The 27,168-nt window shown below is 52.2% G+C and overlaps 1 protein-coding gene across 8 annotated transcripts in view; it reads left to right on the top strand.

The window, feature by feature from the left end:
* Window positions 1-26,962, top strand: part of OSBPL2 (oxysterol binding protein like 2) — a 55,430-nt gene extending 28,468 nt beyond the window's left edge. For 7 of the 8 annotated variants that reach the window (XM_001144767.6, XM_063802725.1, XM_009437551.5 and 4 more), the window contains 10 exons: window positions 3,580-3,714; window positions 4,773-4,870; window positions 10,064-10,246; window positions 12,038-12,145; window positions 12,770-12,859; window positions 15,037-15,160; window positions 17,455-17,583; window positions 19,906-20,029; window positions 22,392-22,482; window positions 24,563-26,962. In XM_001144767.6, coding sequence (XP_001144767.1) covers window positions 3,580-3,714; window positions 4,773-4,870; window positions 10,064-10,246; window positions 12,038-12,145; window positions 12,770-12,859; window positions 15,037-15,160; window positions 17,455-17,583; window positions 19,906-20,029; window positions 22,392-22,482; window positions 24,563-24,665 — 1,185 coding nt within the window. In that variant the 3' untranslated portion in view covers window positions 24,666-26,962. Of the gene's footprint in view, window positions 1-3,579; window positions 3,715-4,772; window positions 4,871-10,063; window positions 10,247-12,037; window positions 12,146-12,769; window positions 12,860-15,036; window positions 15,161-16,525; window positions 17,584-19,905; window positions 20,030-22,391; window positions 22,483-24,562 lie in introns of all 8 variants that reach the window. The other variant, XR_010154157.1, reaches the window with a different exon arrangement.
* Window positions 26,963-27,168: the final 206 nt, after the last annotated feature.

Here is a 27,168-nt window from a genome sequence, read left to right on the forward strand (position 1 = left end):
AGCTTCCTGTCCCTGTCCCCTCCTGGTGCTCTCTGCTTTCCCCACAGGTGACCAGGAGCCAAGTTTAGGGCATGTCTTTCATGCGTCACACAGCTGATTCTATATGTATCTTCTCCCCACTTCTTTACATAAATGAGAGGCTTTCTCCACCTTTTAAAATTCAATAGTATATCCATAGCAACATGCAGTGACTTCTTAATCTATTTATTTATTATTTCTTTTTAGAGACTGAGTCTTGCTATGTCACCCAGTCTGGAGTGCAGTGGCAGGATCATGGCTCATTGTAACCTCAAACTCCTGGGCTTAAGTGAACCTCCCACATGAGCCTCTGGAGTAGCTGGGACTACAGGAACCCACCACCATGCCCAGCTACTTTAAAAAAATTTTTTGGCAGTGGCTCACGCCTGTAATCCCAGCACTTTAGGAGTCTGAGGCAGGCGGATCACGAAGTCAGGAGTTCGAGACCAGTCTGGTCAACATAGTGAAACCCTGTCTCTACTAAAAATACGAAAAATTAGCCGGGTGTGGCGGTGCATGCCTGTAATCCCAGCTACTTGGGAGGCTGAGGCAGGCGAATCGCTTGAACCCAGGAGGCGGAGAGGTTGCACTGAGCCGAGATCACACCATTGCACTGCTGCCTAGGCGACAGTGTGAGACTCTAACTCAAAAAAAAAAAAATGTTTTTTTGTAGAGACGGGGTCTCACTTTGTTGCCCAGGCTGATCTTAAACCCCTGGCCTCAAGTGATCCTCCCCGCCTTGGCCCTGCAAAGTGTTGGAATTACAGGCGTGAGCCATCTCGCCTGGCCGACTTCTGAATCTTTTAATGGCGCGGCGCCCCCTCACATGGCTGCCCCCTAGCTTATTGGACTGGCGCCCCGTTGTTGGACATACGGGTCATTTCTGATCTTTCATGGATCCAGCCGTGCGGCAGCAAAGAGCACTGCATGTGTGTTTGGCCGAGGCTCTGTGGGATAGGTTCCTAGAAGTGGGGCTGCTGGGTCAGGGGCAAATACCCGTAGAGTTTGCTAGAAGCAGCCCAGTCCCCTCGTGGGGCTGCATCACTGTGCATTTCCACAGCAGCCGGGGGGCTTTCCCTGGGTGGGAGTTGCACGCAGTTGCGATACCATCTCTCCTCTCCTGAGCAAGGCAGCGTCTCCCCCATGCTCAGGGCCGCCACCGGCCGCACTTCCTGGCCTCCCTGGTCCCATCTCTGGCCACTGTGGACTGTGGCCTCTTCTAGTTTACCAAGCGTTTAGAGCACGGGAGGCTGTTGATCCTGGTCTGGAATGTAAATTGCAAATGCTCCCCCATCTGTCTGCTTTTCTGCTCATTCTTTCGGGGCTTCCTTCTTTCTCTGCCACGTGCTCTTGCAATGCTGAGCTCTGATCACGAGGGTCACCTCTCTTCCTGCTTTCCTCGGCAGCCACATTCCCTTGTGCAGTCTTGGCCACACCCATGTGCCGGGGCTGCCTCAGTTGGAATCCAGTTCTAGCCCCTCCTAAGCCCACAGTCCCTGTGTGTCCAGTGCCATCTGGGGCCTGCTCGCCCCTGCAGCAGCCTGAGCCGCAGGCTCTGTGCGTCTGCCCTGTGCTCTCAGCCTCGGTCCCTGCATTCGTCCTTAACCCAGTGTCTGAGCAGAGCCCCCCTCCCAGCACGGACGCTGAGCTTTGGGAACCTCGCGGCCCAGGCAGAGCGCGTCCTTGTGGTGCTGTGCACACCCCGCCCACCCTCCGTCCACCCTGCGCACGCAGTGCCCGTGGTGTCCTGAGGCCTTGGTGGGGCCGTCCTAGTCCCTGGTGCAGACGAGGAGCCTGAGAGGCTTAGCAGCTCGTGTGTGTGTCAGCTGGGAACCCACAGCAAGTGGATTCCAAAGCCTGCCCTGTCCCTGTTGCCACTAGCATCTCCTCCTCCACTCCCTCCTGGCCTCTCTGGGTCCTCTCCTTGTCCCTCTCTGATCTCTCTGGGTCCTCTCCTTGTCCCTCCCTGGGTCCTCTCCTTGTCTCTCCTGGCCTCTCTGGGTCCTCTCCTTGTCCCTCCCTGACCTCTCTGGGTCCTCTCCTTGTCCTTCTCTGGGTCCTCTCCTTGTCCCTCTCTGGGTCCTCTCCTTGTCCCTCTCTGGGTCCTCTCCTTATCCCTCTCTGGGTCCTCTCCTTGTCCCTCTCTGGCCTCTCTGGGTCCTCTCCTTGTCCCTCTCTGGGTCCTCTCCTTGTCCCTCTCTGGCCTCTCTGGGTCCTCTCCTTGTCCCTCTCTGGGTCCTCTCCTTATCCCTCTCTGGGTCCTCTCCTTGTCCCTCTCTGGGTCCTCTCCTTGTCCCTCTCTGGCCTCTCTGGGTCCTCTCCTTGTCCCTCTCTGGCCTCTCTGGGTCCTCTCCTTGTCCCTCTCTGGCCTCTCTGGGTCCTCTCCTTGTCCCTCTCTGGCCTCTCTGGGTCCTCTCCTTGTCCCTCTCTGGCCTCTCTGGGTCCTTTCCTTGTCCCTTTCTGGTCTCTCTGGTCCTCTCCTTCTCTCCTTGTCCCTCTCCCTCTACCTCTGCTTTGCCCACCCCAGACTCTGCTCCTTCCTGAAGAGCCTGCCCTGAGGTGACAGCTGTGTTTCCCTGGAATGCCTACTGCCCTTGGGATCCCTTTCCTGGAAGCCCGGCGGGAAGAGTGGCCCCTGTGGGCACTCGTCCCCTTGGCACCTTCCCAGCTTCCCCCACTAAGCCATGCGCCCTCTCTGTGCCGTCCAGGGCCTGGGAGCAGACACCTGAGACTCCTTTGCCAACTCAGAAGGCCTTAGGGGAAAGCCGCATGGAGCCATGTTATGGGAGGCCTCATTTGCCAGGTTCAGGTGTGTCCGAGGCATCCTGGAGGGACGGGAAGCCAGGGACTATTTTTAATGGCGCGGGTGGCTCTGCCTGGGACCACTACTCTGTTTTTTTGTTTTTGAGACGGAGCCTGGCTCTGTCTCCCAGGCTGGAGGGCAATAGCACAATATCGGCTCACCGCAACCTTCACCTCCTGGGTTCAAGCGATTCTCCCGCCTCAGCCTCCCGAGTAGCTGGGATTACAGGTGTGCGCCACCATGCACAGCTAATTTTTGAATTTTTAGTATAGACAGGGTTTCGCTGTGTTGGCCAGGCTGGTCTTGAACTCCTGACCTCAAGGGATCCACCCGCCTCGGCCTCCCAGGGTGCTTGGATTTTAGGTGTGAGCCACCGTGCCCAGCCTGGGACCACTACTCTGGAAGTGGGGTGGAGAAGATGTGGAGTAGGGGAGGGGGCGCAGGTGGGCCCAGGAGCCCCTGTGGCAGTCTCTGTGTCTGGAATGGGGCGGTGGGCTGGGGAGGCAGAGAGGATTCAGGGGTGTCATGCCAGAGACCTCTGCAGGCTCAGCACAGATTGTGTGTCAGGTCTGATGGCAGCCGAGGCTCACAGGGCAGGGCCGATGGGGCAGGGAGTGGCTCACCCATGGGGGGTTTGAAGATCCGGTTCAACCCCAGAGGCTGCGGCTCCATGAAGGGATGCTCAGAGCAGGGGCATCGGGCAGCCCAGCGGTGTCAGGAAGGCAGCAGTAACCAGCAAGTCTTCCCCATCTTTCCAGGAGCTGTCCAAGATCACGATGCCAATCGCCTTCAACGAGCCTCTGAGCTTCTTGCAGCGGATCACGGAGTACATGGAGCACGTGTACCTCATCCACAGGGCCTCCTGCCAGCCCCAGCCCCTGGAGAGGATGCAGGTGGGCCTTAGGGGTGCCAGGCAGGAGTTTGTCATGAAAGTGACGCCCCTTGCATGTCTGGCCACACAGTCTTGGGGCCCCAGGCATCTGTGAGGACTCGCACAGCTCCCCCCAGTGTTCAGTGCCATCCTGCCTGGCGGTCGTGGCATTTGTCCTGTCACCACAGGTGTGTGATGACAGAACTTGCCGGAAATGCCATTGGGCTCTCAGTGGCCCCAAGAGCTCCCTGCTGCCGCCTCCTGCCGGGAGTCTCCGCCTCTTGGAGCTGAAAGTGGCGGTGGGCTCTGCCCTTGGGCTCCTCTTGGGTCCTGTTGCACCACCGCGCCCCATGTGTGTGCATGTGTGTGACTGTGGGCTGGGCATGCACGGTGGCTCATGCCTGTAATCCCAACACTTCGGGAGGCTGAGGCGGATGAATTGCTCCTGGAGGTTGAGACCAGCTGAGGCAACACAGTGAGACCGCATCTCTACAAAAATTTTTTTAAAACTTAGCCAGGTGCAGTGGTGCATGCCTGCAATGCCAGCTACTTGGGAGGCTGATGAGAGAGGATCGCTTGTGCCCAGGAGCTAGAGGCTACAGTGAGCCACGATTACGCCACTGCACTCCAGCCTGGGTGACAGAGTGAGACCCTGTGTCTAAAAAATAACAGAATATAAGTATGTGACTGTGGGTGCACATAACGTGTGTCCCTGTGCGCGTGTGTGTGCATGCCTCTGTGAATGAGTGCTTGGGGTGCGTGTGTTGAGTGTGTGGCCTTGTGTGTGCATATGAGACAGAGTGGCTGACATTGCTGCAGCATCTGCCAGAAGGGCCCGGCTCCGGGGGTGGAAGGCAGCACCCAATTCCTTCTTTCTGTGCTGTCGGGGGAGTGGCGGGTTATGAAGGGCGTTCCCTGGAAGTCCCATAATCTCAGACACATTGCTTGGGGAAAACTGAAAACTCACACGGAACAAATAGTGACAGAAACCAGGTGCCCACCGCCCTCCACAAGAGGCCATCTTCTCCAGCGCGTTTCCTAACTGAAGCTGTTCCTGTCCGCCCCGTGGATTATTTACAGTCTGTGGCTGCTTTTGCTGTTTCGGCTGTGGCTTCCCAGTGGGAGAGGACCGGCAAACCATTTAATCCACTCTTGGGAGAAACGTATGAATTAATCAGGTAAGGGGGGAAAGGCCCATCATAAATATCTTGTAAATGGAATTCCTTGGATGACAGATAAGTTTGATTCTTTCACTAGCATTGATTCCTCTGCTCTGAGAATAAACTGTTTGAATTAAGAGCTCACGAAAGCGTTTGGATGCTGTAGGCGAGATGTTTCACACACACGGGGTGTTGTGCTAGCGTGCCACGGCGTCTGAGTGAGTGTAAAGCGCTGGCAATGAGATATTTTAGTGTGTTCGACTCCAGCGTGGAGATAGCGCGCACTGTAGACGCTTCCGTGTGTGTGTGCGACGTCTGTGAAATGTGTAGGATTGTTGTGAGCTTCACCGAAAATGGAAATAGGTACTAATGAGCAAAACTAGCCTGTTTTACTAAAGCATTTAGTGAACGCTATTGAAAAAGCAGGTAAATCCAAACACAGGAATGATTGCAAAGAGGAGCTTCACTCCCAAGGCCACGTTTGCCACCACAGCCTCCCCAGAGTTTTAGGAAGGGTCAGACGGCTCTGGCCAAGGGAGAGTTAACCAGACCACGCCTCATCTCCAGACATCCCTGAAACTTCTTCCTATGGAACTTTCTTCTAGGCAGCGATGCCATCCCTTCCTGGAGTCTCCCCAGCTTCCCTCCTGTCTCTGGTGGCCCTCACCTCACAGACGTGAGACTGACTCCAAGTCCTAGAACTCTGACCCCAGAGGTCCAGCCGGGCCCCAGATCCGTTGTTTGTGGCTGGGCCTCTGGAAGGACTGGTTGGGGTTCTCTTCACCCACCTGGTTGCCCCGGGGACTGCTGTGGGATTCTGCCCAGGTGACAGTGCCCACCCAAACCAACAAATGAAGTCAAAAGCAGGCCAGACCACGGCATGTATGTGGCAGTGTGGTAATTCCTCAGCCATCGAGCAGCCTGGCTGGGGCTCCGGGGAGCTGTGGATGAGAGGGATGTGGGTGGCTTCCTTCAGGGCCGTTTGGTGATGTCTAAAATGATTTTTATTCCACTGCCCGTGGACCCCGTCATTCTCTTGTAGATGCATGCAGGTGCCCATGGGCAGATGTGTAGGGAGAGTCAGCAGAGCATAGTTCAGCCGCTGTCTGTGTGACAGGGCTAAGCTGTGGTTCTGAAGGAGGGAGGGGCAGGGCACTCTCGCTGCACCCTTCAGTCTTCCGACTGTTGAGGTAGCCCAGCACACAGAGCTCACTCTGTCTGGGGAGAAGGAGCTTGCTGGTGGGACGCCCTTCACTCTTCTGACTGTCAGTGGAGCCCAGCACACAGGGCTCGCTCCGCCTGCCTGGGGAGAAGGAGCTGGAGGGGCGTGGGTGGTTATCTAGACAAGTCTGCTGTGCAGAATGCAAGCTGTTTGCCACAGGCTGCTGGGCTGCACGCCTCCCTGCCCAGGAACAGAGTGCAGACGGGAGGGAAGGCGGGCTCCTTTATCATCTTGTTTTATTATTTTTCTGTGAAAAAGGGAGTTGAGCCAAAACAATTAGCCTCTTATTTGGATTCTGGGTTAGTTGAGATTCTGTTGGGTTATTTTATTATGAAGTCTGTTTTTTTAATTACGAGAGAGTGCTCCTTATAGAAAATGTGTAACATTGAGAAAGGTAGAAAAGATGAATCAGGCATAATCCCATAAAAGACAATAGCTGGCTGGGCTCACGCCTGGAATACCTGCAACTCAGGAGGCCCAGGCAGGAGCATCACTTGAGCCCAGGAGTTCAGTTACAGTGATCGTGCCACTGCACTCTAACCTGGACTACAGAGCCAGACCATGTCTCTTTAAAAAAAATAAGGAGAACTGTCAGCATTTTGTTAGACTTTCTTTTGTGTGTGTTTCAAAATATGATAATGTTAATTTGTATCCCTTTTTAACATGTCATAATTTTCCTGTGATATTAAAAACTTTTTCTAAATTAGAGTGTTTCATCGATTCTAAGACACCTTGTTCACGTGGCAGCACTTCTACATGTCAGTTTCTTGTTCCTTTTTTTTTTTTTTTTGAGACGAGGTCTCACTCTGTCGCCCAGGCTGAAGTTCAGTGACATGATCACGGCTCACTGTAGCCTCGACCTCCTGCCTTAACCTCCTGGATATGATCACGGCTCACTGTAGCCTCGACCTCCTGGGCTCAAGTTATCTTCCCACCTCAGCCTCCCAAGTAGCTGGAACTACAGGCGTGTGCCACCATGCCCAGCTAATTTTTGTATTTTCAGTAGAGACAGGGTTTTGCTGTGTTGCCCAGGCTGCTCTTGAACTCCTGAGCTCAAGTGATCTGCCTCCCTCAGCCTCCCAAAGTGCTAGGATTACAGGTGTGAGCCTCTGTGCCCAGTCCAAGTCATAGTTTCATTTGCAGCATTTTTTTCTTTCTTTCATAAAATAATGGTGTGCAGTGCAATGAATGGCATCTTGGGTTCCAAGAAGTGCAGTTCCTTTGAAACTTCAGGCCGCTGTTTTGGGGCCCTTTATTGTATTTTATGTGTTATTAATGATTGAGAATTTTTTTTTTTTTTTGAGACGGAATCTCCATTGGTTGCCCAGGCTGGAGGGCAGTGGCATGATCTCGGCTCGCTGCAACCTCCGCCTGCTGGTTCAAGCAATTCTCCTGATTCTCCGCCTCAGCTTCCTGAGTAGTTGGGATTACAGGTGCACGCCACCAGGCCCGGCTAATTTTCATGTTTTCAGTAGAGACAGGGTTTCACCTTGTTGGCCAGGCTGGTGTCGAACTCCCAACCTCAGGTGATCTGCCCACCTTGGCCTCCCAAAGTGCTGGGATTACAGGCGTGAGCCACCACGCCTGGCCATGATTGAGATTTTTATCAATAGTGAGCAAATGGTTGTGGGATTTGGTTTGCTTCAGATGGACTCTTTTCCGGTGTGTAAAGAGTTTAAAAGTGCGTGCCCACGTTTGTCCTAGAAGGTGTGTCAGCACTGCCTGTCAGACCATTTTGGGAGGATCCGTTGTTAGTAGTACAAGCTTTCCTGCACTTCTGTATATAAATCACTATGCAGTTTGGAGAAGCAACATAAATGTCACAGCTTCAAATTCTAATCTGTTCCTGGCTCATCCTGGCTGGGTCAGCTGCTGGTCCTTACCCACATGCTGCCCGTGCGTGAATGCCAACTTTGTGTTTTTTGTCTGATTTAGAAGTTGGCTGGCACTGGGCAGCCGAGCACCTGTTCTCAAGATGTCATTGCCTTTGAGCAAGTAGGACTAGTTTGGACAGAGTGTGGCGTGGTGACAGCAGGGTCCAGCAGGCAACTGTGGGTCTTGGCACAAGCTGCAGGGAGCAGCCCTGCTTCTGCTTCTGGGAAAGGGGAGGCTGAGGCCTGGACAAGGGAAAGACTGGCCACGAGAATCACTTGTGAGGGAGTCTTCTGTTCTGAATTCATGTAGAGTGTGCTTCCTTTTCTAGATATTTCTCTTGAGCAGTATTCCTGTTGCTGCCTGCCAGCCTTCTCGTCCTCTGGTCAGGGTGCTGTGCCACTGTCAGAGGCATTGACGGGATTGGCTCTTAAAAAGCTATTAAAATGTCTTGAAAAAGATAAATCAGGCCGGGCGTGGTGGCTCACGCCTGTAATCCCAGCACTTTGAGAGGTTGAGGTAGGCAGATTGCCTGAGGTCAGGAGTTCGAGACTAGCCTGGCCGACATGGTGAAACCTCGTTTCTACTAAAAAATACAAAAAATTAGCCGGGCGTGGTGGCGGGTGCCTGTAATCCCAGCTACTCGGGAGGCTGAGGCTGGAGAATCACTTGAACCTGGAGGCGGAGGTTGCAGTGAGCCGAGATCACGCCACTGCACTCCAGCCTGGGCGACAGAGATTTTGAGATTCCATCTCAAAAAAAGAAAAAGAAAAAGATAAATCAGAAGAGGAAAGAAGTTCTAGATGATAGAGAAGAAGCCTTGTGGGTGAGAGGAATGCAAGCCGCCTGGGCTGGGTAGAGCGGGGCGTGCCGCCAGCACCCTTCCCCAGGGGCTGCACCCAGGGCCGGAGCTCCTGCTGCACAGCCGGAAGCAAGCTATGCACCTTCGCAACGCCGAGACACGTCGTCTGTCATGAGTTCACTTCCAGATTGTCCTTGCCAGTGTCTGCCATGTGCTGTGTGTCTGTGAGACCCTGGCAGTCTGTCAGGTTAGGGGCCATGGACGTGGACCAAGTCCTTTCCTGATACCCTGGATCCCTACAGATCCCTTGTTATAGCTAAAAATACACATTCTTTTCTCAGACAAGTATTCATTTTGTAAATTACATACCTTGGTAGTCAACCTTTTAAAATCTAATTTTTCAACTTTCCTTCTTCTGTAATGATTGGAAATTCTGATTCCAGTTAAGTTGGTAATTATGTGGTTTAGCTTTTCTAATTTTTAATGACTATAACTGTAGGTGTATTCACAGTTCCGGAACAATTAAAAGCTGACATTTTGATTGAAAAAGAGAGTACACTAAAAATCCTGTTCCTGGACAGGAGTATTTTGGGGTATAAGCCATTCCATCTCGGAAATTTCAGGGGCCTTGTAGAAAGACAAGGAAGGGGCACCCCCTTCAGAAAGGGTTTAGGGTCCTGAGTTCCTGGGCAATGGGAGTCCCTCGGGGTTGAGGGTTTGGAGTCAGAGGTGTGTAAGGGTTGCTTCTCCACCTGCGTCTCTGGGTACCTCTAGCCAGACACTGCTGTGGCTCAGGTGGAGAGCAAGCGGGGCATCAGGGTGGAGGCCTCTCCTGCACCATTGCGCTCTCTGGGTGGGTCAGATGTGCTCTGGAAGCCATGTGTGTGTGTGTCTGTTGCCAGCATTAGGCCAAGTGCGATGTCGTGTTTGTGTGTGTGTGTCTGTTGCCAACATTAGGCCAAGCGCGATGTCATGTTCGTATGTGTGTCTGTTGCCAACGTTAGGCCGAGTGCGATGTCATGTTTGTGTGTGTGTGTCTGTTGCCAGCGTTAGGCCAAGTGCGGTGTCGTGTTTGTGTGTGTGTCTGTTGCCAACATTAGGCCGAGTGCGATGTCATGTTTGTGTGTGTGTTGCCAACGTTAGGCCAAGTGTGATGTCGGAGAGGTGGTGTTGGGTGTTTCCGCCACATGTTGTGGCATGGAGGGCCCCTGCTTCCCAGCATCCTGTGAGGGGCTCCACATGATGTCTGAGCTGCCCTTTCTTTTATTTTGCTGCCATTAATGTGTCTCTTTCTCTTTTTTATTCTTTGACCTAGGGAAGATTTAGGATTCAGATTTATATCGGAACAGGTCAGTCACCACCCCCCCATCAGTGCGTTCCACTCGGAAGGTCTCAACCATGACTTCCTGTTCCACGGCTCCATCTACCCCAAGCTCAAGTTCTGGGGCAAAAGCGTGGAGGCGGAGCCCCGAGGCACCATCACCCTGGAGCTGCTCAAGTGAGTGTCGGTGCGTCCTGCTGAGATCCGCTTCCTGCAGAAACTGAAATGGGTGCTGGTGATGTGGAGGGAAAGCTTCCTTCAGGAGGAAACCCTGTCATTTTTCTCCTGAGGTGGTGACCTCCCCACAGCAGAAACGTCTTCAGATGAGCTTCCTGACCAGGGTCCCGTGTTGCTGGGGTGCGTCCTCACGTCTGCAGTTGGAATTCGCCCCCCTTTCGGTCACATCATTCATTGTATGACCAGGGTCCCATGTTGCTGGGGTGCGTCCTCACGTCTGCAGTTGGAATTCGCCCCCCTTTCAGGCATCATTCATTGTATGACCAGGGTCCCGTGTTGCTGGGGTGCGTCCTCACGTCTGCAGTTGGAATTTGCTCCCCTTTCCGGCATCATTCATTGTATTTCTTGTCTTTTGCTGCATAACTGTCCCAAACTTAGCAGCTTCCACACCAGGCTGGCAGGTGTCTGAGGGCCGGGGACCGTGAGGTTGCGGTGGCGATGAGGGTTGGGTTGCCCATGGCGCCTGTGTCCTGGCTCCCCTTCTGGGCTGCTTGCTGCAGGGCACTGCCTCCCACAGGGGGAGAGAGCTGAGAAGGAAGCCAGGGAAGTGGCCCTTTGCACACTCCCCCACCCTGTGCTCATGTGGTAGGGGTGACTTAGGGTTGGAATTTGAAACAGCGTGGGAGGGGACCCTCTGAGAGGCTGCTTGCCACCCCTCCTCACTCTCAGCCTAAATGCTCCCCAATCTGAGGTGTCAACCAAAGACACCTCAGAGCAAAACACAAGTCTCCAACAAATGCCGGCCGCTAAGACCCGGCAGACACAGACCGGATGCTGGCGTCCTCCTGGGCCACCAGTTCCGAGACGTGAGTCTTGCCAAGCCACTGCCTGCAGTCTTGTTGTAGGCAGCAGGTCCTAACAAATACATACAGAAATAAGTAATAAACGACACCTTGCCTGATGAAGCATTTGATGTGGATTTTGCTTCACATTGGCCCTGCCTGGATGGTGGCTAGAAGGTTCCATAAGGACCTGGAGAAGCCCCTGAGAGTGTGTCCTGGGGCTGGTACGGCCGAGTGCCTGTTGTGCAGTGGCCTTGCTTAAGAAGAGGTGTGCAGAAATGAGAAGTTGCACACCTTGCTGATAACCTTGCTGATAACCTTGCTGATGAACCAGTTTGGGTTCCACCCCCAGGAAATTGAGAGAGTTCCAGACGTGTCGCAGAATATCCTGCTCTGAGCAGATTTCTGCCTTCACTGTGGCTCCCCCACGTAGCCCCTTAGAACATAGGGCTGCTGATCTGCTGCCTCACATTGGTGGGGTGTTTTCTTCTTGGGCAGGGCCATTTGGGAGGATGAGGAATAAAGGAAACAAGTATGTGGAGTGCGGTTGAAAACCCTGCACCCCTCCACAGCCATGTGCCAGCTCCCCAGAAAGCCAGGGCCGTATGCCCAGGACCCTGCATTACTGCCGTGTGTGTTTGGTGAGGTGGCTTTTCTTTTGACGACTTCACAGGGAAGCCATTTGTCTTTGTTCAGTCTTCTTTGATTGCTTATTAACTTGTCTTGACATTTAAGTAGAAAGCTTTGTAGATGCTACAAAGGAAAGAAGAAGTACATTTCAAACGCATGCTAAATACACAGCCTCCGTCGCAGGGGCTTCAAAGCAGCGTGCTGGTCTCCCGCGGGTGCCGGTTGTTGTGACCCAGCCCCGCCTGGTCGTTGCATCTTGGGTCACGTCGTGTCTTGGCTTTTCTGGACTCTCACTGCTTGTTTTCTGGTGTCTTCACAGACATAATGAAGCCTACACCTGGACCAACCCCACCTGCTGCGTCCACAACGTCATCATCGGGAAGCTGTGGATAGAGCAGTATGGGACAGTGGAGATTTTAAACCACAGGTGACAGCACCCCACCGTTGGGTGAGAGCGCGAGGCTCCGGGTGGGGATGGGCGAGCCGGGGAGTGTGAGCATCCGTGCTCCTGGTGGGTTTTAGCTCAGCCTCACGAGCTGCTGCCGTGTCCCCGCCAGCCCAGGCATAGCAGCTGCCTAGACTTGACTCTGACCGGTGTTGGCCATGGATGCTCCTCGTTCAAGACCTCGTTTTTCGTCACGGTCGTTACTTTAAGGCTTTGAGCTATGCTGAAGAGCTGTGTCATTGCCAGGTGCAGCGCAGTGGCCGTCCACGGCCGTTGGCCACTGTCTAGGCTTGAATGCCCTATTCCTGGAAGCTCATGACTGGTGGGCTTCGCCTTTTCACCACTTTAGTGAGGTATAATCGATGCATCATAAGATTCGCCCATTCTGAGTGGACACTTAAGTGATTTTTAGTAAATTGACCGAATCATGGAGCCGTCCCCACAGCCCGTTTCAAACACTTCCATCGCCCCAAAGGCCCACCACACCCATTTGCAGTCACCCCCCGCCTGCCCCAGGGGCCTCCACCGCGCTTCTCCTGTTACAGAGTTACCCTTTCCGGCTGTTTGCTGTCTTGCAGCAGAAACCTGTGTTTGTTTTTCTCACAGAACCGGACATAAGTGTGTGCTTCACTTTAAACCGTGTGGATTATTTGGAAAAGAACTTCACAAGGTGGAAGGACACATTCAAGACAAAAAGTAGGTCCTTGCCAGGTGTTCATGGGGCACCACTACAGCCTGTGTGTCCACGTTAGAGGGCTCAGGTGCTCCTGAGCCTGCGTGTGCCGACGTGCACGAGACGCGGGTACACCAGTGCCTTCTGTTCATGGTCCAGAAGTATGACTCTTTTTTGTTTTGGAAAGACATTTTGTTATTGAGCATAAGATGAAATAAAGGGTATTTTTGAATGTAGTTTCTAGGTGGCTTGTTACTGGGGCCATCTTCTTTTGATAAAATTGTCTTGAGAAGTCAGCTATTTCCACTGGGAGATGAGAGGAGACTGTTTCGCAGCAGAGCTGAGGTGGGTGGGAAGTGTGGCCTTGCGTTTTCCTTCTACCAGCACCCCATGCACGTTGTCAGGCGAGACTCAAATGTGTTAGCTTGAGGGGCGTCAGTGTCACGTGACCAGTTCACTCCAGTCTTTAAATCAGGGACTTTCACAAGTTTTTGTGAGCAGAGAAATGGTCAGTACTGTTTTAACAAATTTTTCAGTTTTTTTCTCCCCATTTGGGTTAATTACTTTGTAATCTGGGTCTCACATTTGTTTTTTTCGTAAGGATTTTGAGCCATAGAATGTCATGAAGTTCCTTCTAGTTCCAAAAATGTAGACATTTCCCATTAGAAACTAGTCCCCAATTTAAAACAGTCAGGGCCAGGTGCAGTGGCTCATGCCTGTAATCCCATCACTTCTGAGGTAGGCAGATCACCTGAGGTCAGGAGTTCAAGACCAGCCTGGCCAACATGGTAAAACCCCGTCTCTACTAAAAATACGAAAATTAGCCAGGTGTGATGGCGCACATCTGTAATCCCAGCTACTCAGGAGGCTGAGGCACAAGAATCTCTTGAGCCTGGGAGATGGAGGTTGCAGTGAGCCAAGATCATGCCAGTGCACTCCAGCCGGGGCAGCCAAGCAAGAGGCTGTCTCAAAAAAATAAGACAGTTGGTGTTTCTGCTCTGTCCACCGTCTATGGTAGACCAGAAATGCACCCGTTTGAACAGCCTATAAAATAAAATGGCCAGGCTTATGACTGACCATTTCTCCCATAAAACATGTGAGGATCAACATGTGGACCTAGAAGGGACAGCAGTCTTACAACGGGGTAGCAGTCATCAGTGCCTTGACACCTCTCCTCCTTGGAACTCAGCCCAGGGAGCAGCTGGCTGTCTGTTTCCAGAAATAGGCGGGGGCGCCGAGGCCAACACTCGCTGACCCTCAGTGAGTGCATGTAAAACATGTTTTTCCAGAACCGGGCGGGGACCCCGAGGCCAGACTCGCTGACCTTCAGTGAGTGCATGTAAAGTGTGTTTTGGTTGTCTGGTTTTCCATCCTAAATTTAAGGGTGCTCTGTCCTTGGAGACAGAGTTGTCCCCAGGCTGTCTACTAGGTGAGGCCTGGCCCAGTTCCCCACCTCTGTCTGCTGGCTCTGCAGGCACTGCAGAGACACCGTCCCCTCCTGGGTCCCGAGCCTGTCAGAGTTGCACTTCCTGGGAGTCTGTGGTCACGGTTGACTCTTCCCAGCAAGAGGCGAAAGGAGAAAGAAAATGGAGTCTGGCACTATTTGGCTTCATCCCTTTTAGAATCGAGAGCTCTGGTGGCCACTCTGCAAAGGTCTCTGGGTTGTTATTGATGAAAAAAGGCAGGCGGGGAACCAAAGATCAAGCAAGCAGCATTGACTGCACTGATTGATAGAAAAGGGCTGAAGGACACACACACAACACATTCAGTGTGTTGAAAATGATCAGTCGGCGCATGCAGCTTTACATTTTAAAACGCTCACTCTTTTTTGCCCCTTCCCGTCTCCTGCAGCCCCCTGGGCCGACCATCCTTTGGGTTTCCATCCCTTCCCGTCTCCTGCAGTCCCATGGGCCATCTGTCTTTTGGGTTTCTGTCCCTTCCCATCTCCTGCAGCCCGGTGGGCTGTCCGTCCTTTAGGTTTCCGGCCCTTCATTTTCCTTTCCATGGTGTGTATCAGGGCTAGGAATGGTCCCAGAATGCAAATTTTCACCTTCGCATTTATGTCCAGAGATGTCCCAAAATGCATAAGAAAACATACCTGAAGGGAATTTATTCCAGGGTCAAAATTAAGGTGCTACATGTTTAGACAAATGGTTTGTAATGACTAAAACTTGTCTTTAAAAATCCCATTTAATTACAGCAAAAAGAAGCTCTTTATGATCTATGGCAAATGGACGGAATGTTTGTGGGGCATAGATCCTGTTTCGTATGAATCCTTCAAGAAGCAGGAGAGGAGAGGTGACCACCTGAGAAAGGCCAAGCTGGTAAGGGCTGGGGCGTCCCCAGGCAGAGCTGAGCCCTGGGTGCTGAGGGCTGCCAGGCCACTGCTGCCTTTAGCTCACCTGTTGGGGTCCCAGGGAACCTTTGGGCCCCACCAGGAGAGATGAATGTGCAGAATTTGTCTGGCCAGATGAACCATGTATTGTGGGTTCCAGTATCAGTGAGGGGGTTTATCTGTATTTCTTTCCATTTTTTTTTTTTCCCCTCCAGGCAGGGTCTCCCTCTGTTGCCCAGGCTGGAGTGCAGTGGTGCAGTCGTAACTCACTGCAACCTCCAGCTACCAGGCTCAAGCAATCCTCCCTCCTTAGCCTCCCAAGTGGCTAGGACTATAGGCATGTACCACCATGCCTGACTAATTTTTATTTTTTTGTAGAGATGGGGTCTTGCTATGTTGCCCAGGCTGGTCTTGAACTCCTGGGCTTAAGCAGTCCTCCCACCTCGGCCTCCCAAAGTGCTGGGATTACTAATAGGCATGAACCACAACACCCAGTCGGCTTATCTGTATTTTGGTTGCACGGAGGCTGCTGCTATAAACCGTGGGCACCAGTGCCCACGAGTCATACATAATTGCTGGCCCCCATGGCTGGAAGTATCTGAGGGAACCTCAGGCAAGGCTGTTTCTTTTCTGGAAGCTCCAAGTTCTGGGTCCTTCTTAATAAATCTTCTCGCTTTCTTTGAGTTAGCCTAGACATATTGTTAAAAATCAAGTGAATTTCAATTTTTTGTTTTTAGTTGTGAGTACCAGATAATATATTCAACAGCCAGAAAGTACTGGCAAGGCTTTTCCCCTTAGAGCTTTGGAATACTCATTATCTTAAGACTAGTTGTTCTTGAACTTAAAAATAAAAGGGATAGTTCAAAAGAGGTGTCCTATTTTCTACATAATGAATTGGAATGTACCAAACCTGAAATGTTCAATATTTATTTAACGGAAACATTCAGCCTCCTCCGGATCCCAAGTGTTTTTTATGTTGTAGTATTGATTTGTGCTGTTAGACACCTTTTCTAATCACCCTCTTTTATTTAAAAAGGAAAATTCTGCTTACACACTAGACAGACCTAGAAGGGTAAATCCATTTAGCGATGTCTTTTGATGCTTTCCTGCTCCTTGAGGTGACCTAGAAACGGGAGTTCTCTGTGAATCCTTGTCCTTGAGCTGCGGCTCTCCCTCGTCCCAGCCTCGGGCCGTGGTGCCTACAGCCAGTGTGAATACAGCTAGTGCAGGAAGCCCTGGGCTTTGACTCGCTTGTTTTCAGTGGTCTCCCTGAACAGCTGCTTCTGGAATCATTCCCTTTTCTAGGACCTATTTATTTTGAGAAGCAATGTGGCAGGTTTTGTCTTTTCATCAGGGTGTAGAGAGCCTGAAACCCCCACACAGGAGCCACTTCTTGATGGGGGCAAAGCTGCGCTATCTAGAAAGCTCTCAGTCCCAGAACCTGCCTTCTGGAGAGGCGCCGTGTGTGTGAATGAACCTGCTGTTTGGAAGGCACCGCTGTGTCGTCGCACTCAGACTCCATGAAGCGCTGTTTCGCGTGCACCGCTTCTCCCGAAGGGAAACACGCCTGGCCACTGACTTCCTTCATCTCCATGAAGGGAAACGCCTGGCCACTGACTTCCTTCGTCTCTGCGAAGGGAGACGCCTGGCCACTGACCTCTTGTCGTCACCCGAAGGGAAACACGCCTGGCCGCTGACCTCTGTCGTCTCCGCTCTGGGTGTCCGTTAGAACAGACAGCACAGCCCCACGAAGGGAGTGTGAGCTGCTTTAGGGACTGGGGCCCAGCTCCTCTCCGTACAGTGATGGACAGACAGTGTCATAGACTGGAGAGGAAATTCGATTTTCTCCTTAGTTTAAGAAAAAAAAGGCCGGGTGTGGTGGCTTACACCTGTAATCTCAGCACTTTGGGAGGCCGAGGTGGGTGGATTGCCTGAGGTCAGGATTTCAAGACCAGCCTGGCTAACATAGTGAAACCCCGTCTCTACTAAAAGTACAAACAATTAGCCGGGCATGGTATTGGGCGCCTGTAATTCCAGCTACTCGGGAGGCTGAGGCAGGAGAATCTCTTGAACTCAGGAGGCAGAGGTTGCGGTGACCCGAGATCGCACCACTGCACTCCAGCCTGGGCCACAGAGCGAGACTCCGTCTGAAAAAAAAAAAAAGGAGAAGGCTGCCTGGCTCTGCTCAGGTGACTGGTCTGAAAGGCGCTCTGAGAATAGCTGTCCTCCTGGCCAAGAGCGGCCTGGCCCCGGGCAGCCACACAGCAGGGTTCTGTGTTTCAGGATGAAGACTCCGGGAAGGCTGACAGCGACGTGGCTGACGACGTGCCTGTGGCCCAGGAGACTGTGCAGGTCATTCCCGGCAGCAAGCTGCTGTGGAGGATCAACACCCGGCCCCCCAACTCTGCCCAGGTCTGTGTCCCTCCATGGCCTGACGTCTCTGCCTGCCCATGTCACACCCGCCTCTGGGCCCAGCCCCACGGCTCTTCCCTGTTCTTGGGCCCTTGCCTGCCGCCTTGCCTCAGCCTGTTGTCCCAGAGCAGACAGAGGGGCCTCCGCCATTGTCGGAGTGGCTTCTGTTGTCCCTGGAGCTGCGTCCCGGCCCTGTGCTTGCCTGCCTCGGGGCCTCCTGTTGGGGCTGGGCACCGCTGCTCCATAGGACATGCAGGTTGAGGTGTGGACGCATGCTCGGCTGCGTGTCAGAGCTGCCCGCTGCGTGTTGGAGCTGCCCGCCGGGCACACATGCTTGTGCTTCCCCTGGGAACATCAGACAGACGCGGCCATTGCCAGCCAAGGCCTGCACCGAGTGCGTCTTATCAAAAGAGGCTTCCAAGCCTGTTTGGGGAGATTGCTTTCTCACTTGTCAATTTAGATGCTGAAATGCCTTGTGCTATTTATTTTTCAAAATTGCACTTATAATTTTTATTAAATATATGATAAACTACATGTTTTATGACAAAATATGTGATATATGGTTATATGATAAATATCACACGTAATATCTTAGTATTTTTTATAAATTCTTATTTGCACATAAAATTTATGCAACTTATACAATTTTGTATGTCCCATAAACACAGCAGAACATGCGTAAAATACAGAAAAGGAAGCAAAACCTTCACTTTAAGCACGTTATCTCAACAGTCGCTGTTATCATTTGAGTAGAGTACGAACTGGTTTAACAATGCTATTTTCTTTTTTAATAGAGGCAGAGTCTCGCTCTGTCACCCAGGCTGCAGTGCAGTGGTGTGATCTTGGCTCACTGCAGGCTCCAATTTCTGGGCTCAAGTGATCCTCCTACCTCAGCCTCCCGAGTAGCGAGGACCACAGGCGTGTGCCACCATGCCAGACTCATTTTCTATTTTTTGTAGAGAGGAGGTCTTGCTATGTTGCCCAGGCTGGTCTCAAACTCCTGGCCTCAAGCATTATCTTCCTGCCTTGGCCTCCTGAGTTGCTGGGACCACAGGCATGAGACACTGTGGCCTGCCAATGATACTATTGGTATTTTAAATTTATTATTAGGAAAATTGCCTATGTTTTTTTTCAGGGAAGTCTCTTTAAAGATAACTCATGCTTCCAGCCTTTGGCTCAGCGTATGTGTTGAGTCCTCCTGCCTGCCAGGCCCTGTGGGCCTGGGCACTAGAACCAGGCAGACGAGGTCCCAGGAGGGAGGCGGGGCAGGTGGTTGACTCACACCTGAGAGCCAGGTGGTGCCTTGGGTGCCAGGGAGGGCATCTGAGTGCTGTGGCTTCAGTCATGGGGTAGGGGTGGGGGTGTCTAGGGATTGCGTTTGGGCAGAGGGGACAGTCAGGGCAGAGACCCCTGGAGTAGACTAGTGTGTGAGGGCCCAGGGGGCCATGGGGATGAGGGTGGAGGGGGTGCAGGGGTCTCCAGATGGCTTCAGTATTTGCTGTGAGTGACATGGGGCACCAGGAGTCATTTGAGCAGGGGGTGACGGGTGCTGTTGATGTTTCCTGTGGCCTTTCTGGCTGCTTGCTGAGATGCTGTGAGGGCAGCAACAGAAGAAGGAGGACATGGGTGGTGGCTGGAGGGCCTGGCTGTGGCGGGAGGACCTGAGTGGAGCCAGGGCCCTGAGGGCTGCAGAGGCCGGAGGCTGTGGGTGCAGAGGCTGGGAGGCTGTGGGTGCAGGGTGCTGCCGCAGGCCTGCTTGGGTGTGCTGTCCACAAGACGCCGAGCAGACAGCTGCGAGCCAGAGGTCAGGCAGAGCAAGGCTCTGGGCATCCTGGGCACGGGGGGACTGTCATATCCTAAGCATTCCAGTTGTTAATGTGACAAATTCACTTGCTCCAGGGCTGAGGCTTTGGCAGCTTCAGGGGTAAAGGGGAGGAACCTGTGGGCAGGTGTGGCTGAGGGCAGGAAAGGAGCAGGTAGGAGCTGAGGGTTTAGCAGTGGGAGACAGGTGGCGTGGCTGGAGTGTTGCCAGCAAGCCGGTGACAAATCTGTTGATGAGATTGTAAAGACAAAAAAAGAAATGTGTGTGAGTTTTGCTGGTATACCTCAAAATGCAAACGTTACAGCCGCAGTGCATGATACGTGCTTAGTGAAGACGGCAGAGGCATTGAATTTGCGGGTGGAAGACGTGAGCGGAAGTAGGTTCCCATGGTGGCAGTCAGGTAGCACCTGCGGGATTTCAGGGGCCCACTGGGGGTCTTGGAGCATAGTCCATGGTTCAGAGGCCCTGCTGAGGTCGCGTCTCTGTGCCTTGCTCCACAGATGTATAATTTCACCAGTTTCACTGTGAGCCTCAACGAGCTGGAGACAGGCATGGAGAAGACCCTGCCACCCACGGACTGCCGCCTGCGCCCTGACATCCGCGGCATGGAGAATGGCAACATGGGTGTGTCCACGCAGTCAGAGGAGGAAGCTTGGGGCCAAGGATGCCCTGGCTAGGGTGGGAGAGCACAAAGCACTCGCTGGCAGAAGCCAGGCTCTCGCCTACAAGGGGAGCCCCGTCCCTCTCCCTAAACAAACAAGCAGGCTGCAGGCCTTCTAACTAGGCTTCTCAGACCGTCTGTGGTGAAGGGCTTTAAAGATCTCTCGCCTGCCTCAGACCAAACCTTTTGTAAATAAATTAAAATTACATTACTAGAAAATGAAATGAAAAAATACATACAAAGTACAAATCCTAGGCCGAGCGCGGTGGCTCACGCCTATAATCCCAGCACTTTGGGAGACCGAGACAGGTGGATCACCCGAGGTCAGGAGTTCGAAACCAGCCTGGCCAACAAGGCAAAACTCCGTCTCTACTAAAAATACAAGAAATTAGGCGGGCATGGTGGCGCCCAACTGTAATCCCAGCTTCTAGGGAGGCTGAGGCATGAGAATCGCTTGAACCCAGGAGGTGGAGGTTGCAGTGAGCCAAGATTATACCACTGCACTCCAGCCAGGGCGACAGAGTGAGACCTTGCCTCACAAACAACAACAACAAAAAACAAAGTACAAGTTCATAATTTGTTATTATTAAATTAAACAAAAGTTAAGATTACATTTAGAAAACTGCACGTGTTCCACTGTGAGGATCCGTGTAGCCATCAGTGCAGTCACTGGCACGTGTGTGGTGTGTCCTGCAGCCTCGCGCTCTCCCGGTGGGCTCTGTGCATGCAGCGTTCATCTGTAACATGGCAGATGAACAACTTTCTCACTCACTCATCTAGATGGAATCCGCAGTGAAACTCCTGGCTGAGGAGGCAAATCCAAAGTGTCCTGGGTTTTGAGTTAGTAATGTTTTATTTATTTATGTTTAGAGTCGGGATCTCACTCTGTAGCCCAGGCTGGACTATAGTGGTGTGATCTTGGCTCACTGCAGCCTCAACCTCCCAGGTTCAAGCCATCCTCCTGCCTCAGCCTCCCGAGTAGCTGGGACTACAAGTGCCTGCCACTACACCTGGCTAATTTTTGTGGGTTTTTTTTTTTTTTTTTTTTTTTTGAGACGGAGTCTCACGCTGTTCCCAGGCTGGAGGGCAGTGGCGCGATCTCGGTTCACTGCAAGCTCCGCCTTCTGGGTTCAGGCCATTCTCCTGCCTCAGCCTCCTGAGTAGCTGGGACTACAGGTTCCCCTGCCACCACGCCCGGTTAATTTTTTTGTATATTTTAGTAGAGACGGGGTTTCACTATGTTAGCCAGGACGGTCTCGATCTCCTGACCTTGTGATCCGCCTGCCTCAGCCTCCCAGAGTGCTGGGATTACAGGCATGAGCCACTGTGCCTGGCCAGGTTTTTTTTGTTTGTTTGTTTGTTTTTTTTGAGACAGAGTTTCACACTTGTTGCCCAGGCTGGAGTGCAGTGGCACAATCTCGGCTCACTGCAACCTCTGCCTCACAGGTTCAAGAGATTCTCCTGCCTCAGCCTCCCGAGTAGCTGGGATTACAGGTGCCCGCCACCACACCTGGCCAATTTTTGTATTTTTAGTAGAGACAGGGTTTCACCATGTTGGCCAGCCTGGTCTCGAACTCCTGACCTCAGGTGATCCACCCGCCTTGGCCTCCTAAAGTGCTGGGATGACACTGTGCCTGGCCTAATTTTTGTATTTTTTATAGAGATGGGGTTTTGCCATGTTGCCCAGGCTGGTTGCCAACTCTTGGGTTCAAGCGATCTGCCTGCTTCAGCCCTCCTAAGTGCTGGGATGCAGGCATGAGCCACCGCGCCCGGCTTGAATTAGTGATGTTTTCAGAGAGAAACCCAGCTCACGAGGAGTGTGACCTGGGAATGGATGTAACTTCTCATGCTTTGTATTCAGAATGTGTGCCCAGTCCTTCACAGAAGCCACATGGCAGTTACCCGGGAAGGTTAAGTCTAAAGGGAGCTCGTCTTTGAGAGATGGGCTCTGATTTGCGCAGCCCGTGGTGGGGCTGGCTCCTCGTCCTGAGCGCCTGCTCGCACACCAGGGCATCGGGTGGTGCCTGGGCCCTGCCTGTCCTTCAGACTCCTGCACCCGCAGACTTTGAGTAGTGCTGTCATAGAACACGTAGCACATGCAGCCCCCATGCTCTACTCAGCTCTGCTTGGGAAGGGCCCCGCTGGCGTGCCGGCCGCTGTGGCCTCGGCAGTTGTGATTGTGTTTGGTCTCCCGATCACAGAACCTGTTGTCTGTGGCATTCCAGCCACAGTGAGACACACCAACTAGAGATCTAGGTGCATAGGGGGTGGCGGGGTGCGGTTCTAAGGTCTCTGTCTGACCTAAACTGTTTGCTTGGATCCTAGATCTGGCCAGCCAGGAGAAGGAGCGGCTGGAGGAGAAGCAGAGAGAAGCACGGAGGGAGCGGGCCAAGGAGGAGGCGGAGTGGCAGACGAGGTGACTACTGTGGTAGCCACGCAGGCTGGGGCAGCGGGGAGGCCCCACACACACCTGGGGACGGCGGGGAGGCCCCACACACAGCTGGGGACGGCGGGGAGGCCCCACACACACCTGGGGACGGCGGGGAGGCCCCACACACAGCTGGGGACGGCGGGGAGGCCCCACACACACCTGGGGACGGCGGGGAGGCCCCACACACACCTGGGGACGGCGGGGAGTGCCTTCTCTCACCCCCACACCCCTGTGGCTGGGCAGTTACTGTTCCATGGCTCCATTAAGGTAGTGACACCAGTGGCTGCCCCTGACCCATGTGGTTCCCACTGCCCAGGTAAGAGCCCATCCTAGCTTAGCGCACACTTTGCCGAGACCTCCCGGCTGGGGGTGGCCTGTGCAGAGTGCCTGTCACCTCAGACCCGGGTCTACTGCCGGGCCTCATGGTGTGTTGGCCCAAAGCTTTCTTTTCAACTGTGGCAAAGTGAAAGAGAAAATGTTGCCTGAATGTGACTGCTCCCTTTAGGAAAACACAGCTGGTGAGCGTATGGGTGAGGTGCCCCAGGGGCCACGGCCCATGTGTAGGGAGGTGGCACCGTGTGGAGGCCATGCCTGTCACACCGATAACCACATCTTCCTGTCAGTGCCACTCAGGCTGATCTTCACCCCATGACCCGGACAGGTTTTGTGAAAATTAAATCCCGTGTGCTGTGCCGTGGCATCTGTGCACATGGAGGCTGGGACGGTGGCATGGGCCGCGTGGGCCTCACAGAAGCATCAGCTGCTGGGACATGATTCCTGTTTCTGTAACTGTCCTAAGCTGGCTGTAGTTTGTTCTATAATAGTCATAAGAGAAAAGAACCATTGAATAAGGATTCAATCAATAATGTACTGTAATAAGTATAATTTTAAAATGTATTTATAAGTAAAACGTTTTAGTTTGTTAGAAAAATCTTTGGGTGTTTGTGAAGCATCTTAATCCTGTAGGCCACCTGCTTGGTAGGATTTGTTCTCAAGGCCCAACAACAATGATACCCGGTGGCTTACATGTGGCTGGCATTTTGAAACCAATTCTCACTGTTTGGGCTTCCAATTTAATTTAATACTAGGCTTTGAATGGTTTGATATTTGGAATTTGCCCTTAATCCAGAGAAAAATCAGCTTCAAAATAGTTAACCTTTCCTCATTTTTTTTTTTGTTGTTGCTGTTGCCCAGGCTGGAGTGCAGTGGCGTGATCTCGGCTCACTGCAAGCTCCGCCCCGCCGGGTTCACACCATTCTCCTGCCTCAGCCTCCTGAGTAGCTGGGACTACAGGTGCCCGCCACCGCGCCTGGCTAATTTTTTTTTTTTGTATTTTTAGTAGAGACGGGGTTTCACCGTGGTCTCAATCTCCTGACCTCGTGATCCGCCTGCCTCCAGCCTCCCAAAGTGCTGGGATTACAGGCGTGAGCCACCGCGCCCGGCCTGTTCATTGTTTTTTTAAAGTGTTAAAAAAATATACTGTGAAAATAATGATCTTTTGTCCTTCGAAGAAAATGTCTTCTCCTTTGTGAGCGCTGCCCCCACCCCACCCCCAACACTAAGGACACCCCTCGGGCCCTGAGTGCCAGCCGGGGGCTGTGGACGGCGGCTGAACCAGCGCCAACACTCAGGCCCTGTGCTACCTTCTCTTTGCCTATAATGTCTTCCTTTGTCCTCAGTTAAAAAAACAAATACTTGGTTTGCTTTAAATGACAGCACATGTGAACAGTGTAACTGCTTTTGCCTTGAAAAGGGAGAGGCATTATTTAGGCTCCAGTAACTTCTCTGATAAGGGCCCAGTGTGAGGATTTTGTGTTGAGTTAAACCCTCAAGATTTTGTTGGGAAGTGAAATTGACACGGGTGGCTGGATATCTTTAGGTTCCAGCATTCACATGACCACGTGCTCAATAATTCTCCGTTGAAGTTGTTACGCTGGGCTGCATTTTAAAACCCACGTTACCGTGATGGTGCTGAGTTGGGGGAACACAGTCCTGCACCCAGAACAGGGCTGCGTTTTCCTTTTGGGCTGAGCATCTTCTGACCCCCCTCCCTTGTATCCGGCAGGTGGTTCTACCCAGGCAATAACCCCTACACTGGGACCCCCGACTGGTTGTATGCAGGGGATTACTTTGAGCGGAATTTCTCCGACTGCCCAGATATCTACTGAGGGCCTGGAGGGGCCTGGGGCCCGGGACCGGAGGCTGACGAGGCTGGACTTCCTCGAGTGGCCACTCTGAGCCTCATCACGGCAGAAACCAACTTTTCTAACGACTGAGTTCGCGGAGATAGCATCATCCCTGATCAAGGATGTAATTCTAATTAACTGTTGATTGCCAAACATTTCACTCTGCTGTGCCGTCTCTTCATAAAGCTTCACTTGGGATCATCGTCTTCATTAAGGTTTCAACAAGGAAATTCTTCACGGCGCCCTTTTATGTGGCAGAAATCAGCTGGGGCTTGTTTAGCTTCCAGCACACTCTCAGTCATAGCATGTGTAGCTAAAGGAAGTAATGGGAAGGGGTTCATGTTCTCTTTATAATGCAGTGGCAAAAGGTTCTGAAAGTCTTTTAAACTCGAACCAGTGGGGGAAAGATGGATCTTGAAACTAATCCTGCAGAGAGTTTTATAAAGGCCAGGGATTGCCTTCTAAATTATGATAAAACAGAAGTGAAGAGTTTCAGAGCATCAGATTGAGTGAAAAGTTGTCAGATTCTGTATTTTTTAACAATCTTCAATAATGTAAAGATTACTTTTAAAATATTTAAGTTAAAACTACTTGAATAGTATTTTGCTGAAGAGCAAGATATGCATTAATCACCGGTTTTATACTGTCCAAAATGAAGCATCCCCGTGACAAACCAGAGTGGGCAGAAGCATCGAGCGCGTGACAGGAAATCCCAAGACTGCTTCCGCCTCAGAGGCGTCCCGGCTGCGACTCGCTGCCCTGTTGTCAGTGAGGCCTGGCTGTCACCGCACACCGTGTCCGTGTCTCCAGGGGGTTCATTTCTTCTCACACGTCGCGTGTACCCATAGCACTCTTGTGTTTCTGTTTTTCCCAGTATGCATGTTTAAAATAGAAGTGACAAGAATCACATCCGGTTGTGTGCTGTGGGAGGGTCAGAGGCAGAATCTACTTACAGTGGTGTAATTAAAGTTATTGAACCAAAAATAGGTATGTGTCCATCTCAGCATTCACCTTTATCAAGTGACTGATTTTTTTTTCTTTTCTTTCCTTTTTTTTTTTTTTTTTGAGATGGAGTTTCACTCTTGTTGCCCAGGCTGGAGTGCAATGGCATGATCTCGGCTCACCGCAACCTCCGCCTCCCGGGTTCAAGCGATTCTCCTGCCTCAGCCTCCCGAGTAGCTGGGATTACAGGCACGCGCCACCACGCCTGGCTGATTTTGTATTTTTAGTAGACACGGGGTTTCACCATGTTGGTCAGGCTGGTCTCAAACTCCCGACCTCAAGTAGTCTGCCTGCCTCAACCTCCCAAAGTGCTGGGATTACAGGCGTGAGCCACTGCGCCTGGCCGTGACTGATTTTTTTTCATGTAGAATTGTCAACACGAGAGATCACAGTGGAGCACTTTGAAAGACCGTCGGTTGTGTGCACGCACGCACGCACTCATGCACACGCTGACACGCGGTTGCATGGAGTCCAGGTTACTCAGGCCGGCACTTTTGAGTGACAGGTGCCACCTGCGTGTGTCTTGGCGTCCACATCACACCTGCGACGGAAGCACTTCTGGAAGTGAACACTCGTTTTGAAAGCTTGATTTTGTAGCTTTGGAAGCTGGAAGCGATGGTGTTTGGTGCCGAGTCCTGTGTCATCCTCGGGGCCTATGAGCTCCGTACCAGCCACTCAAAAGTGTCTGAACAGAACCGCTCCGTGACTGGTAGCTGGGTCTGAGGATTCAGGATTGTGGCGTTATTCAAAGAGGAGACTTTGCAATTCCCCGATGGCTGGAATGTGGAGCCCAGGTGCCTCTGGTGGAGGGTCATCTGCTTTTCCAGACTGTGGTTGTGAACCGGCTCCTTCTCCAAGAAAGACTGCAAGCTGAGAACATCCAGAGGTGAGACTCAGACACATTGAAAGTGACTGCATTTAGGGAGGTTTAACAAGTTCTTACTGATCATTCCACTTGTTACTGGTTAAGATAATTTGCCCACGGGTTTGTTTCCAAGTCCTCTTCTAGGACCAGGCTCCTGGTATTTCAGGGGCTGGTTGGCTGCACAGACAGCCCCTCTTCTGCTGTCCTTGAGGACAGACACCAAACCAGAGGTGGAGGAAGAACAGTAGGAAGGCTGATGGTGAAAGCGGCTGTGTGTCGAGGTGACTTTAACTTTTTACTACTTTTTGTTACTGTTTCTGCAAATGCTAACACATAAACTATGACCTAACTTTTGTCACCTTGGATATCTATTGAATGTTAAACATCTCTAATAAAGATGGCCACCACTTAATGTGTGGAAAGTGATGGCCTTCTCGTGGGCCACGCGTTCGGGTGTGAGTATGGCCTTGACCAAGGGTCTTGGTGCTTTATTCACTTTTAGAGATAGGGTCAGTTGCCCAGGCTCGAGTGCAGTGGTGCAGTCATAGCTCACTGCAGCCTCGACATCCTGGGCTCAAGCAGTCCTCCAGCCTCAGCCTCCCAAGTAGCTAGAACCAT

Source organism: Pan troglodytes, chromosome 21 (genome assembly GCF_028858775.2).
Source record: "Pan troglodytes isolate AG18354 chromosome 21, NHGRI_mPanTro3-v2.0_pri, whole genome shotgun sequence".
NCBI classification, from domain to species: Eukaryota; Metazoa; Chordata; class Mammalia; order Primates; family Hominidae; genus Pan; species Pan troglodytes.